The sequence below is a fragment of the Anolis carolinensis genome, chromosome 1 (genome assembly GCF_035594765.1).
Source record: "Anolis carolinensis isolate JA03-04 chromosome 1, rAnoCar3.1.pri, whole genome shotgun sequence".
Taxonomy (NCBI): Eukaryota; Metazoa; Chordata; class Lepidosauria; order Squamata; family Dactyloidae; genus Anolis; species Anolis carolinensis.
Window position 1 is genome coordinate 361,427,627 of NC_085841.1, and position 13,447 is coordinate 361,441,073.

At 39.3% G+C, this 13,447-nt stretch overlaps 1 protein-coding gene across 4 annotated transcripts in view; it reads left to right on the forward strand.

The window, feature by feature from the left end:
• wdhd1 (WD repeat and HMG-box DNA binding protein 1) overlaps positions 1–13,447 on the forward strand; it is a 42,901-nt gene that overhangs the window by 21,611 nt on the left and 7,843 nt on the right. For 3 of the 4 annotated variants that reach the window (XM_062968664.1, XM_008118339.3, XM_008118340.3), the window contains exons 8-17: positions 256–348; positions 1,733–1,839; positions 2,794–2,935; positions 3,070–3,271; positions 3,408–3,586; positions 5,529–5,713; positions 6,117–6,358; positions 7,412–7,549; positions 9,262–9,418; positions 11,148–11,262. In XM_062968664.1, the coding sequence (XP_062824734.1) occupies positions 256–348; positions 1,733–1,839; positions 2,794–2,935; positions 3,070–3,271; positions 3,408–3,586; positions 5,529–5,713; positions 6,117–6,358; positions 7,412–7,549; positions 9,262–9,418; positions 11,148–11,262 (1,560 nt within the window). The remainder of the gene's footprint in view (positions 1–255; positions 349–1,732; positions 1,840–2,793; positions 2,936–3,069; positions 3,272–3,407; positions 3,587–5,528; positions 5,714–6,116; positions 6,359–7,411; positions 7,550–9,261; positions 9,419–11,147; positions 11,263–13,447) is intronic. The other variant, XM_008118341.3, reaches the window with a different exon arrangement.

Consider the following 13,447-nt stretch of genomic DNA (forward strand, 5'->3'; position numbering starts at 1 on the left):
TAAATGGATGGGGGCACTAATAATTATGAACTTACAACAAAGAACGGATAGACTTGGACTGAGACTCTGAATGCGCCTCTAAATGTTTTAATGGATGTTTTTAACCTGATTAATTGTATTATTGTTGTATTGTAACTGTTTTATATTGGTTTTATAATTGGTTGTAAGCCACTCTGAGTCCCCCTTCGGGGGTGAGAAAGGCGGGAAAGAAATACTATAATAAATAAATAAACATCTTGCTTCTTGCCTTGCTAGCTGCTAGCTGTTCCAGTTGAGAAAATCATTAAACTGTATAAAAGAGAAACTTGGCATCATCAGCTGGATCTGAAGGATGATTTCATTACACAGGCCAGTATCATTTGACTAGCTGCTGTTTAATTTGAATATGTTATTAGGAGGATTTGAACCCTGGTCTGCATAGTTGTCAACCGATGCTTAAGCCACTGCACCATGCAGAGTTCCATGTGCATTATTTGTTGTTGAGTGCTTTCAAGTAATTTCTGACTTACAGTGAAAGTTGGGGGAACCTAATATGGCATTGTCTTTCCTGAATTAGTTTAAAGAGCATTTGTCGTTGCTTTCCTCTGAAACTGAGATAATGTAACTTGCCCAAAGTCACCAGTAGGTTTCTATTGTCAAACAGGGATTTGAGCTCTGGTTTTCCAATGTGCTAATACAGCACTATTATTTTTATTTATTTATTTATTTCTATCATTTCTATCTCACCCTTCTCACCCGAAGGGACTCAGGGCGGCATACAAAACTGGCAGAATTTGATGCCAATACACAACAATACAAAAGAATAAAAACATAAGCAATTAAAATAAAGATGTAAAACAATACAAAATACTATGTAGCCTGGGTAGCTTATCTTTACCCTTAATACAACCAGAAGCCTCATTGAGGTCAGAAATGCAACTCATTCAGTGAAGGTTTTTTCCCACAGTCTGGTTCAGAAGGGTTGTGATTATTATTTTTTAATGATTGGAAGTGTTTACCTAAGTAGAGGCTCCTTCTTTGGAGACTTTTAAGCAGAGGCTGGATGGCCACCTGTCGGGGGTCCTTTGGACACAATTTTCTTGCTTGGCAGTGGGTTGGACTGGATGGCCCATGAGGTCTCTTCCAACTCTAGGATTCTAGGATTCTAGTTTATCAGCAAGTGTAGTGTTTGAGAGAGCCAAAGAGACTGCAATAGAGAGAAAATGAGAGTTTGATTGTAGAAAGATTTCATTTATACCTGCACTCGGGGTCTATATGCTGCCTGGGATCTGATTGCAGCTGACATTCTCTGTTGTATATATCATAAATAAGTAATTGCAATGATGTCGTAAGCTTCAACTGTAAAGGTTGCCCTGACAGGTAAATTCAGCCCAGTGTTACAGCCTTTAGATGTCTCATTGCTTTGGGGAGTAAGTAACAGCATAATGAAATAGGTTGCCTGTGAGATTTAATATTCATTCAAGTGGTAAAGTGGAATCCATTTGAATTTATAGACAACTGGAAATACATTCTAAATCTTCCAACTGATGATGGAAATATCTGATTTTAAAATATCTGTTTTTTCATTCATCACAAAGATGATAAAAGAAAGCACTGTGTCTTCCTATATTTCTCCTTTTACTTTGCCCAGAAAATCCCACAAAGCACTGATAATCACAACAGTAGTATGAATTCAAAATTGAAAATAAGATGATTCCAAGCTAAAAATACATCTTTTCCTTTTGCCTACTAGACCCTCAATGTTGTAGCTTGGTCTCCATGTGGACAGTATGTGGCAGCTGGAAGTATCGATGGCTGTATAGCGATTTGGAAGATGGATACCCAGGAGTGCCTAGAGAGGTACCAGTTTATTTTCTTAGGATTTCTTGTAAAAAGGGACACCTGGTTCTTTTTACAGCTTTTGTCGATTAGTCTACAGGCAAAACCGTTTATGATGGGACAGCCTCCCTTTCCTTTTCTGAGGCCTTGTATTGATTCTCTTATATCAAATCAGAATTCAGCCCCAAGTCTGTAACAGACTGATTCTTGATACTTAATTTCATTGTGTCATATTTATTGTTAGCCACCTTAAGTCGCTATATTGAGAGAAAGGAGGGATAAAAATAAAGTAAATAAAACAATTTTTTTTCGTGTCAGGAGTGACTTGAGAAACCTCAAGTTGCTTCTGGAGTGAGAGAATTGGCTGTCTGCAAGGACGTTGCCCAGGGGACGCCTGGATGTTTTGATGTTTTATCATCCATGTGGGAGGCTTCTCTCATGTCCCCACATGGAGCTGGAGCGGATAGAGGGAGATCATCCGTGCTCTCCCCGGGTGGGATTCGAACCTGGCAGCTTGCAGATCAGCAGCCCAACTTTCAAGTCACAAGGCTTTAACCCACTACTCCACCGGGGGCTCCAATAAAACAAATTAAAAGAATGTATAAATAAGATGAGATACCCTATTTAACTGAAATTGGAATGGCAGGCTTAATCAATCCTTGTTTGGTTCCTGAACTACTGTGGTGTAGTGAATAAACTATCGAAAGAACCCAAAGAAACATGAACTCCCTTCATAGCAAGTGAGAGCCATTCACTAGTTCTTATTTAAGCCTACTGTACATCAAATATAATTGAAATGATCATGTATTGTTCATCTCTATGAATGCATCACTTCAAACTATTATTTGACCAACTCTAATTCCGTGGACCAAAGGCATTTTCCATTCCTGCAACTGTTGTAATGGAATGTGGTTTTTAAACAAGAGCCTCTTATGCAACCCCAGTATTTTCATTATTTATATTGCCTTTTTTTAGAGTGAAGCATGAAAAGCGTTATACCATCTGTGGGCTGGCATGGCACCCGAAGGGAGGTCAAATTGCTTATACAGACATGGAAGGCAATCTGGGATTAATTGAAAGTGTCTGTGATGTGGATGAAAAGAAATCACATAAAGCGGTAATACACATGATACTTTTTTTGGCCAGGTGTAAATCTCAAGTATTGCGGATCGAGTATACAGTTCCATGTTTTATTGATGTTGAACTTGGCATATATATTTAAGATTGTTAACATTTAAATCTTGGCTCCAGACATCAGTTCCCACTACCAAAGACTATGATGATCTTTTTGATGAGGATGATAATGAAGACTTTCTGAATAGAGACTTGGATGAAGTTGACTGGGGTTCAAAAGCAGTCATAAATGAAGAAGATGACGACGATGACCTTATGATGGCATCAGGACGATCCAGAAATAAAGGAGCAAGAATAGAGGATGATGAGAATTCTCTAGGTTAGAATTTCTGTACAAGTGGGATGGAGAGGCAGAGATGAGTTTAGAATTGATGCTGTTAGTTTAGCTACCAACACTCTTTGGAAGCTGCGGAAAACCATTAAACTCTCAAATCAGGCTTATCTGGCTTTCACAGATACTGGATTGCTGAAAGCTGATTCTACCCATGATAAAGACGATGATGAAGAAAGCCTTGCTCCAGTCCAGCCACTCTCTTCAACCCAGAGACCTTTCTATGATGGACCAGTGCCAACACCTCGGCAAAAGCCATTCCAGGCTGGTTCCACCCCAGTGCATCTCACACATCGCTTCATGGTAAGTTTCAGGTTTCATTGTTTCACTGGCTCTTATGTACCTGCTTGTCTTGAAATCCTCTTTGACTGCTCTTCCACCTATCCCACAACCTCGCAGGTACATTTGGTGGGTCCATGGGAAAAGGCCTTCTTAGTGACTGCTCCCAGCCCTTGAAACTCCCTTTTTAGATTGTTTGGATTGGCCTTCTTTGCTGTCCTTCTCTCAGCAGACCTTTAAGGGTTGACCGCTCAAGGCGAAAGGTCATTTTGTGTTCTGTGTTCTTTGTCTTTGTGGAGCTTGCTTCCAAAAAGGTACCAAATCCATCTTAATAAACTACAGCAATCAAAAGACGTGCTGATGATATGCATTCTTCTGCTATAAAATGCATTTTCCAAGTCCTGTACCAGAATGGTTTGATACATTTTAATAGTTAGATCTGTATGTAATACAGCCTGGAAAACTCAGCAACCCAGTGATTCTGGCCATGAAAGCCTTCAACAATACATCCTTTTAACTGTTTTTAATTTTATTAAAGCTTACATTTTGTATGATGTAATTTTTCTCACTCCATCTATTTTAAGCTTTTGTAGCCTGTTTCAGATCTCACACTGAAAAGTGAGGTTTAATAAAAAAAATAACAACTGCAGCTACAACTACTAATATAAATTTCCAAATAGTTTTTAAATGTAGTATCACTTAGTGGTTGTGTCCTGGGGATTATCAGGACATGCATGCAACATAGTTCTTAGCTCATCAAAGTATGACCACTGCCAGTGGATGAGGCTACAATGGTAAAAATCATGCTTGCCTATAGTCCCAGATAATGCAACCAGACTATGCACCTGAACCTTCAGGAAGATTCTGATGCCATTCAGAACAGAAATATGAGCAGATTACTGCAAATTACATGTAACATAAACAATACATACTCCTGCCCTGTTCCTCACAAGCCCATGGAATAATTAGTAGCACAATATTGAAAACTGACCAATCCAATTCCATCAAATAGTAGAAAAATGTCTTTAGTCAGTCAGTGTGATTAGAACAAGAAGCTTCTTAATTTTGCACTGAAAAGGAGACAATGTCTGGTCTAGGAAGTCCTTGTTAGGGTGAGCTCTCTATGGATGGAGAAGCAGGTAAAACTGAAAAGCTCCTCTCACAGGAGTGGAAGATACACTGGTGACTGGTATCATTCACAGTACATTAGAGTAAGCTAGATTGCACGGATGGATATAGTTCTCTGTTGCATTAAAGACATGTTACGATTCCTTATGAACCTAGATTAGAAGGTACACATCACAGGGATTTCTCTAACAGTGCACTCAACTGTGGAACTCCCTGCTCAAGAAAGTTGATCTAGCACCATCTCTTTTAAGATTTTGGAAGTCAGCCACCTCATGGCATTCAATGTTTGAAATTGCTGTTTTAATTGTATTCTGGGATTATTTCTAAGCTGCTGTTTTTGGAATTTTTAAGGAGTATTTCAATGTGTTTTTAAAATGTTTTAATTGGTTTTTACTTTTTTTATCACCTTGGAAAGCCTTGTGGGCTAGTAGGTGATTTTTTTTCAGTGTCAGGAGCGACTTGAGAAACTGCAAGCCGCTTCTCGTGTGAGAGAATTGGCCGTCTGCAAGGACGTTGCCCAGGGGATGCCCGGATGTTTTGATGTTTTTACCATCCTTGTGGGAGGCTTCTCTCATGTCCCCACATGGAGCTGGAGCTTATAGAGGGAGCTTATCCGCGCTATTCCCGGGTTGGATTCAATCCTGGCAGCCTTCAGGTCAGCAACCCAACCTTCAAGTCACAAGGCTTTAACCCACTACGCCATTGGGGGCTCCTAGTAGGTGATACAGAAACACTTGAAATAAATAAACAAATGTTGTCTTGAGCAAAATCAGGCATTGTATATTTTAAACATTTATACCTTGCCTTTCCTAAACCAGTTTTGACATCCCGTTTGTAGGTTTGGAATTCTGTTGGTATCATACGCTGTTATAATGATGAGGAAGATAACGCTATTGATGTTGAATTCCATGACACTGCCATACATCATGCAATGCACTTGCCAAATTCTTTGAATCACACACTGGCTGATCTTTCGAGAGAAGCTATTTTGCTAGCCTGCGAGAGCACGGAGGAGCTAGCAAGGTAAGCCAGTTTGTGTCTATGTGGAAAAATCAGTTTTGACATGTTTACTGGCAAGGGGTGGAGGCAGTCAGGATGAAATGAATACATCTCTGCTTGTTGTTAGGCATATGTCAACTTTTGAGATGATGTAGCTTGTGTTTCTTGCAAAACTGAAAGAGAACAGCAGAAGGATGAAGAAAGGGTAGAATTAATGAGTGCAAACCTCTTAATATCCGATTTTCATATTCCTTAAGGTACTTTGAATGCATGTGTTCTTCGGATAAACTGCTTAGTTTCTAAATACAAACTGAACAGTAGAGTCCAGTGTTTTCTGGGTTGCTGTGAGTTGTTTTCTTTTAACTCATTCCTGAGTTATACTCAGCTGTTGTTTTCCACATTGCTGGTTCTCCCCTTTCACCTTTAGCAAGCTTCACTGCATCCATTTTAACTCCTGGGACTCCAGCAAAGAATGGACTGTGGACATGCTGCAGGGTGAAGAGGTGGAAGCCATTTGCCTGGGCCACGGCTGGGCTGCCTGTGCCACCAGCTCCCGCCTTCTTCGTGTGTTCACCATTGGGGGAGTCCAGAAAGAGATTCTGAGCCTCCCTGGCCCTGTGGTATCAATGGCGGGCCATGGAGAGCAACTCCTGGTGATATTTCACAAAGGTGCTTCCCCTATCTTGCTTCTCTTACCTTTTTTATTGTTATTATTATTATATTGTATGACACAGCAAACAAGATTGATATGCTGGATTTCGTATCACAAAATCACAAGTCAAACACTTCCCAAGTGTCTAGGACCGTGTGATGTATTTTCAGATGATGCGCGCAGATCCTAGTAGGGTGGCCTTTTGCAGTTGGCAGATAGTAATTTTGTCAATGTATATTATTATTATTATTATTATTATTATTATTATTATTATTATTATTATCTTTTATTGAAATATTTACTGTGATTAGTTATTTAAATGTTTGTAAGCTTCTCATAAGATCCCCTTGAGTATTTCTTGCCTAGAAAACTTGCTTTGAAATTAGTGGGTTCACCATAAGTCGACAGGCAACTTGAAGGCAAATACATACAAATGTTCATAAAATAAGGTCCCATCTACTTTTTTATTTTAACTATCACACCGCTGGCTTACACTATCTTTTTTCAAATCTGTATTTGCCCCATCTTCCCAGCTGCAGCATTACTTCTCTAACGTGAAATGCCTCAGACATTAAAGTGACGTGGTCTTAGAATAGTATCCTAGAATTGGAAGAGGCCCCATGTGCCATCCAGTCCACCCTCCTGGCAATCACATTTTATTGTGTGGCTCCCTCTGGACTTCCTTTTTCTATTTGCCTCTGTTTGGATTTTTTCAAAATAGCTTAAAGAGAGAACAACAGGAGTTCTAAAAGTTAAGGGTTCTCTTCTCAGTCTTATAAATCTTGAATTTTAAAAACAAAATAGTAGAAACAAATGAGCATTAAAACTAGATGCAATCTTCTTTTGCAGAAATTTGTACATTAGATTTCACACCATGGATATTACTTTGTTTTCCAAAAATAAAACTTTATATTCTGATATCTTTATATTTTTGGATCAAATTTACCCAGGAAATAAAAATCCAACAAGGTATTTTAAGTATATCGATAGCTACTGGAACATGTAGAATGAAACTTTGAGCTGTTCTATATTCCTTCAGATTCATATTGATCACTTTCCCCCTTTTTTAGGTACTGGCTTTGAAGGGGATCAGAATCTTGGGGTGCAGCTTATAGAACTTGGACGAAAAAAGAGACAAGTTTTACATGGTGACCCACTTCCCCTATCTAGGAAATCCTACGCAACATGGGTAGGATTTTCAGCAGAAGGTAAAATTCCCCCCTTTTTATTTAAAAGTATCAATATTTGATCTGACTTCCAGTTGTTTCTGTGGGGATTTCTTTCCACTGCCCCAACACTAAATTTCACACTAAATCCCTAATATTGTTGAACTCCCATGAGCAAAAGCTGAAGAGGTCGGAGTAGAGAAAATATAGTTCCATGGACAGCATCTTTGTTCCAGCTGCAGGGGGGAAACCTGTTGGCAGCCAAGCCACTAATCATTAGGGTGACTCACAGAGTAACTTCCATCAGCTGCAAATGTGAGGAAGGGGCAGGGTTGTTACAGATCTTTGTAAACAGATGTACGGATGAAAATATTCATAATGGCTGCAAACAGAATTTTGTGGTCAGTGTAACATAAAGAGTAAATTGTGCTGGGCCTTTTAAACTTGCTCTTTATATATTCTGAAATATAGATAGCACAAATGTCTGTATGCAAGAAAAGCTGCTCACACATTCTTCTTTTATAGTACTGTATATGGAATTTTCTATAACCCATAAAACTGCTGATAGGTTTGTTGTGCAAACAGTGAAACTCTGAAAATAGAATCTGAGAGAAAATGGATCTCCCCAAGAAAACCCAGAAAGAATCGATTTTCAGTCTGTTGTGAGCCACCTTGAGCCCATATTGGGAAGAAAGAAGGATATAAATAAAAGAGAATAAAATGTCACCAATAATACAGCTACATGCTTTGTTCAGCGGAGGTGATGTATTTAAAGTTTATATGAGAGCGCCTTTGATCAATATTGAAAATTACAAAAGGGCCTGGTAATTATCATTTGAGTGTTGGACTAGGGATCTACGAGATAAGGTGTCAAAAGTCAGACGCCAATTAGAGAGCAAAACAGTTTATTCAAGAAACTAGTCACAAACATAAAAGATGGCTTAAAACACTTAACCTTCAGTGTTTTAAGGCAGTCCAAACAAAAATATATCGATTCTTTCTGGGTTTTCTTCTGGAGATCATTTTTTCTCAGATTCTAGTTTCACTGTTTGCACAACAAACCTAACAGCACAGTTTTATGGGTTATAGAAAATGGAAATCCATTAGAGCAGTTCTTTTCAACCTGTGGGTCCTCAGATGTTTTGGCCTTCAACTCCCAGAAATTCTAACCGCTGATAAATTGGCAGGGATTTCTGGGAGTTGTAGACCAAAACACCTGGGGACCTAGAGATTGAAAACCATTGGATTAGAGGACTCTGAACTTTCACTCTCAGAGGAATTGTATAACAAATCTCTGAAGAATTTTTACCTAGAAAACTAGACTAGGGTTGGTATAAATCGGCATTAGCTTGAAGGCACTTGGAAAAAATAATATAGGAACGATGATGCCAGACCTAATCTGACATTTCCCCTTGCTTTGTTCTAGAAACCCCATCATTCTGGTTGGCTGGGGATCTTGGGGTTTGTAGTCCAATGCACTGGGAATGTATGAGAAAAGCTGCTCTGATACCTGTTGTGATGGTTGTTTCACTTGAATGGCTGTGGTTCCATTACTGCAAACTACCAGAAGGTGGTGATATTTCCAAAATTATCAGCAGATGAATTGATTCTCTTCCAAATGTTTTACATTTTTAATATTCAAAGACAGCAGAGAGATGCTTATTGACTCAGAATCATTTCAGGTCCTGAACTCGTAAAGCTGCTTTAAAGGAAACTGTCTCAGTGTGTGTGTTCTGTGTGTTGCTGGTGAACAGGCACCCCTTGTTACGTGGATTCAGAGGGCATCGTGCGCATGCTGAATAGAGGGCTTGGTAATACATGGACTCCAGTCTGTAATACACGGGAACACTGTAAAGGAAAGTCAGACCATTACTGGGTTGTTGGCATTCATGAAAACCCTCAACAACTCAGGTAGGAAGATAACTTTGTATTGGTTCTTCTTGTCTTCTATATCTATAAGTTGAAAAAGGTACTATTGTTTCATACAGAACTTTTCAAACAGATCTGAGCCCACACCACCTGTTCAGCAATCCTTTGTTGCTCTCTGCCTCAGGTCTTCATAGCTTCATCTCCAGCTGAGTAGCCACACCCCTAACTTTAATTTTTTGCTAGAAAGTGGGCTATAGAGCTGTCATGAGCTCATTCCTCTTTTAAAATTGAGTTGCACTTCTCTTGCCACTGCTGATGTCCTGTCATCAACATATTCACTTAAAGGATATTGTGGCTCTTTCCTTGCCATTTAATCTCTCCTAAACATTAAGGACAGCCACATCTTAGTCAAGTATTCTTGCACTTCCATTGATAAAATTAAGCTGGAGCCCAGTGCAATTTGACAAAGAGCCATTTTGCTGTTATCTGTCCAATTTGCCAACTGTGTTCCTGTGTTTCCTCTTTCAAGTCACCCATTTCTAGGAAATTCATTGCAAGCCCAAGGACATATTGGACAGACAATCATTGAATGACAGTCATTGTGGTTTTCTCATCCCTTCCAAGATAACTTAAGAGAACGTTATTTAAATATAGCGAATTGTTCCTTGTTAGAATGAAACAACACTCCTAAGGTGAAGCTTGATTATTAGAGTGCAGGCAGCCCCCAAATTACAAACATCCGACTTAGAAGCGACTCCTAGTTAAGAACTAGGAGGAAATACACTCCTGAAAGAGTTATTATGGGAGAAAGGTGTCTCCACTGAAGCTTTCTCATAAATCCTTGTTTCCACAACAAGCCAAATGTTTCAAAATCCAGTTATCACAGGGACAGAAAGGAAGATGAAATCTTCTGAACAGGGGCATAAACAGCAAAACAAACACTACAGGGGTGTTAATCCTTTCCTATACTCTCCAAAGCTTGTGTGTGCGTGTGTGTGTGTGTGTGCATCCATGTGTATGTGTATGTGTGTGGTTATATTAAAAATACACCTGTTCTGATTTACATAGAGATTCAGCTTAAGAACAAACCTACAGAACCTACCTTGTTAGTAACTTGGGGGCTGCCTGTAATTCATGGGGCCAACTTTTGATGAGATCTTGAAAACTGTTTTCTGATAATTGCCCCTGTAGTATAATTTTAATTATTTGACCAAATACTAATTGTTTGCCTCTTGTATTTTCTGCAATTTTTATTGTTCCTGATAATACTACTATTAAAATCTTAATACATAGAAACCTGTGAGCTGTTGTGATATCTCAACATTCTTGTGTGCTTTCCTGATATGCTGTTGTTTTATATGCTTACTAAAAAAAGAAGTTTTGTGGAAGAAATATGCCAACATAAACACCATAATGTTTATGTACTGGAACAAAATGCAATATGATCTGACATGATGCCACAAGAATGTGAATGTATATTATTGTTGTTTAAAACTGTTTATTTTATGATTTATACTTTGTATCGATGTATTTGGATTGTGTTTTACATGATTCTAATATGTTGTAAGCTGTTTTGGGTCCTGTGTGGGAGAAAAGTGGGATATAAAGATTTATTATTATTATTATTATTATTATTATTATTATTATTATTATTATTATTGATCTGAAGTCTAAAAATTAATTAAAAGCTTTGCCTTGTACTGCTGCTAAATATGTAAATAGATCCTTTCCATAGACATCAGTATGAGTTTTATGTCTTTTTCCCATGTAGGTGCATTCCTTGTAAAGGAGCCCGTTTCCCTGCTACCCTTCCCCGTCCCGCAGTAGCTGTGCTGCCATTTAAACTTCCCTTTTGTCAGACTGCAACAGATAAGGGCCAAATGGAGGTACGTAATAGTGGACATCAGCCCTGTTTGTTGACTTTTAGAGGTATGTGTGTGGCGGGAGGGGCGGGATTGGTATTTGGTTGGCATGTAAGATTGTTCATGCAACATATTCCTAATCGGAACTTACCTTTTAGTCCCTAGGGACCTTTTGGAGAAGAATATAAGTGCTGGCAGTTCACTTTCATTGCTCACATTTACTTGGTATACTTTTTTTTGTATTGTATGGAATCGGAGCTGAAGAAATTCCATTACTGGAAGAAGGGGCACATGTTCTGTACTGAAGGAAACGGATTTAGTTCCAGAACTTCCCAAGCTTTTGTTTGGTGCCAAATACTGTTTGGTGCCAAATGATTCAGACAATATACATCAAAGACACATCCCAGCCTGTTTGCTGAGGAAGTCCATAATTCCCTCTCAGCCAATGATAGAATTTGGTGCCTAAACTACTAGTTCTACCCAGTCTATCCTTGGTCAGCCATTCAATTCCAGATGCCAAGGCCCATGGAAGGTGGAGACCCAAGGGTTAAATAGTGCATAGGCAAACAAAGAACATCAAAGTGTGCATGTGTGGTCCATCTCCTCCCCTCTTGCATCATTACCTTTGGAAACTGTACTTAGGTGATCCCTCGTAGTTTGAGGATGATGGTCTTCCAGTAATTTTTCTTGGAAGACGCCTGTGCGTGATTTTTTTTAATGTGTGGAAGTCGGTGCACGGCCGGTCAACACAGTCTTCATAGAGTGAGGTCCCAGCAGTGGTGTGATTAACACAACGAGAGTGGCTTCTCAGTCTGTTGCAGCCTTCTTCCCCCTTCACATGTACCATGTTATCCTCTGCCTGTTCCGCCATTGAGGTCTTAGGGTCTTCGGATTGTTCTTGGTCTGGATCCTCCCCTGTGGCCACTCCTGGGAGTGCATGACTCCAGTGGTTGTGCCCTCAGGTTCATTGGAACACGCAAGCCCCCTCACCACGGCAAGATAACAATCCATCACATGCACAGCTGCTGCACTTCCCCTCTTCTTTACTCCACCAAATTGCTTAGTCCTGTGACTATGAGCCCTCTGCTTTTCATACAACCAATGAACAGCTCTTCAGAATCTGCCAGGTTTCTCAGAGGTCAGCAGAACAAGCCCTTGCTAATCGAGTGGCCTTGTGATGCTGCAGCAGTAGAATAGCTGGTGTGACCCACCAGAGCCAATCACTACCATGCTCTGGAGAGCCAGAGTGGCTCTGTGGCATTTGCCATGGCTGAAGAATATTGGCAAGGCCCACCAAAGAGATTGGGAGCAGATTCCCAAAGAGAATTTCTTGCACTTCACCAACTGAGGTGGGGTCTTTCTTTGGATTTTTTAAAACAGAGACTGGGAGGCCATCTGTTGAGAGTGCTTTGATTGCGTCTTCCTGCATAGCAGAATGGGTTTAGACTGGATGGCACTTGGGGTCTCTATCAACTCAATGATGCTATGATTTCCTTTTGCCTCTTAAGGGATTTTACATGATCTTTTAATTGAATACCAATTACAAATATTAATGGTGCAGATGATTCTTTGTTTTGAAAAAAAGACAATGTAGAACTTCCACACTTATCTATGTAGCTGGAAAATGGCATTACGTGTTGACTTATAGTTGTCTGCTTCAAGGAAAAACCATATAAAAGGTCGCTTTAGTTGTATATATGTTACTCTATGCCATATAGAAGGTACAGTATTGACATTTGTGTCTTTCTTTATAGCACATCTTTTGAGGAGACTTTAGGGCCTGCTTCAGATCTGGCTTTCAGTAGAACTTTTCAATGCCAGGTTTTACCAAGAAACGTATGACATCAGACAATAAAACAAATGTTTAGTCATCATGTCTGCAAATATATGCTTGAAATGTCATTGGGAACCTGAGGTGAAATCTCAGAAGCAAAAAGGGGGCAGAGAAGTTAATATTTCCATTAGTTAAGCATAATGGTTTAGTGTTGAATAACTAATAATAATTGCTATGTGAAAGAGTAATCATTCAGCATTATTCAAATTCTAAATTTTCTTTCCATGTAAACTCAGAATCCAACCAAATTGGAAAATTGTGTTAATATAGATTTGACTTTTTTCCTTACCTGCAATCCCTGACTAAGATCATTTTGTTCCATCTATGTGCTCCTATGGAATGAGGGCATACAACTGGCATAGATTAAAATGGTTA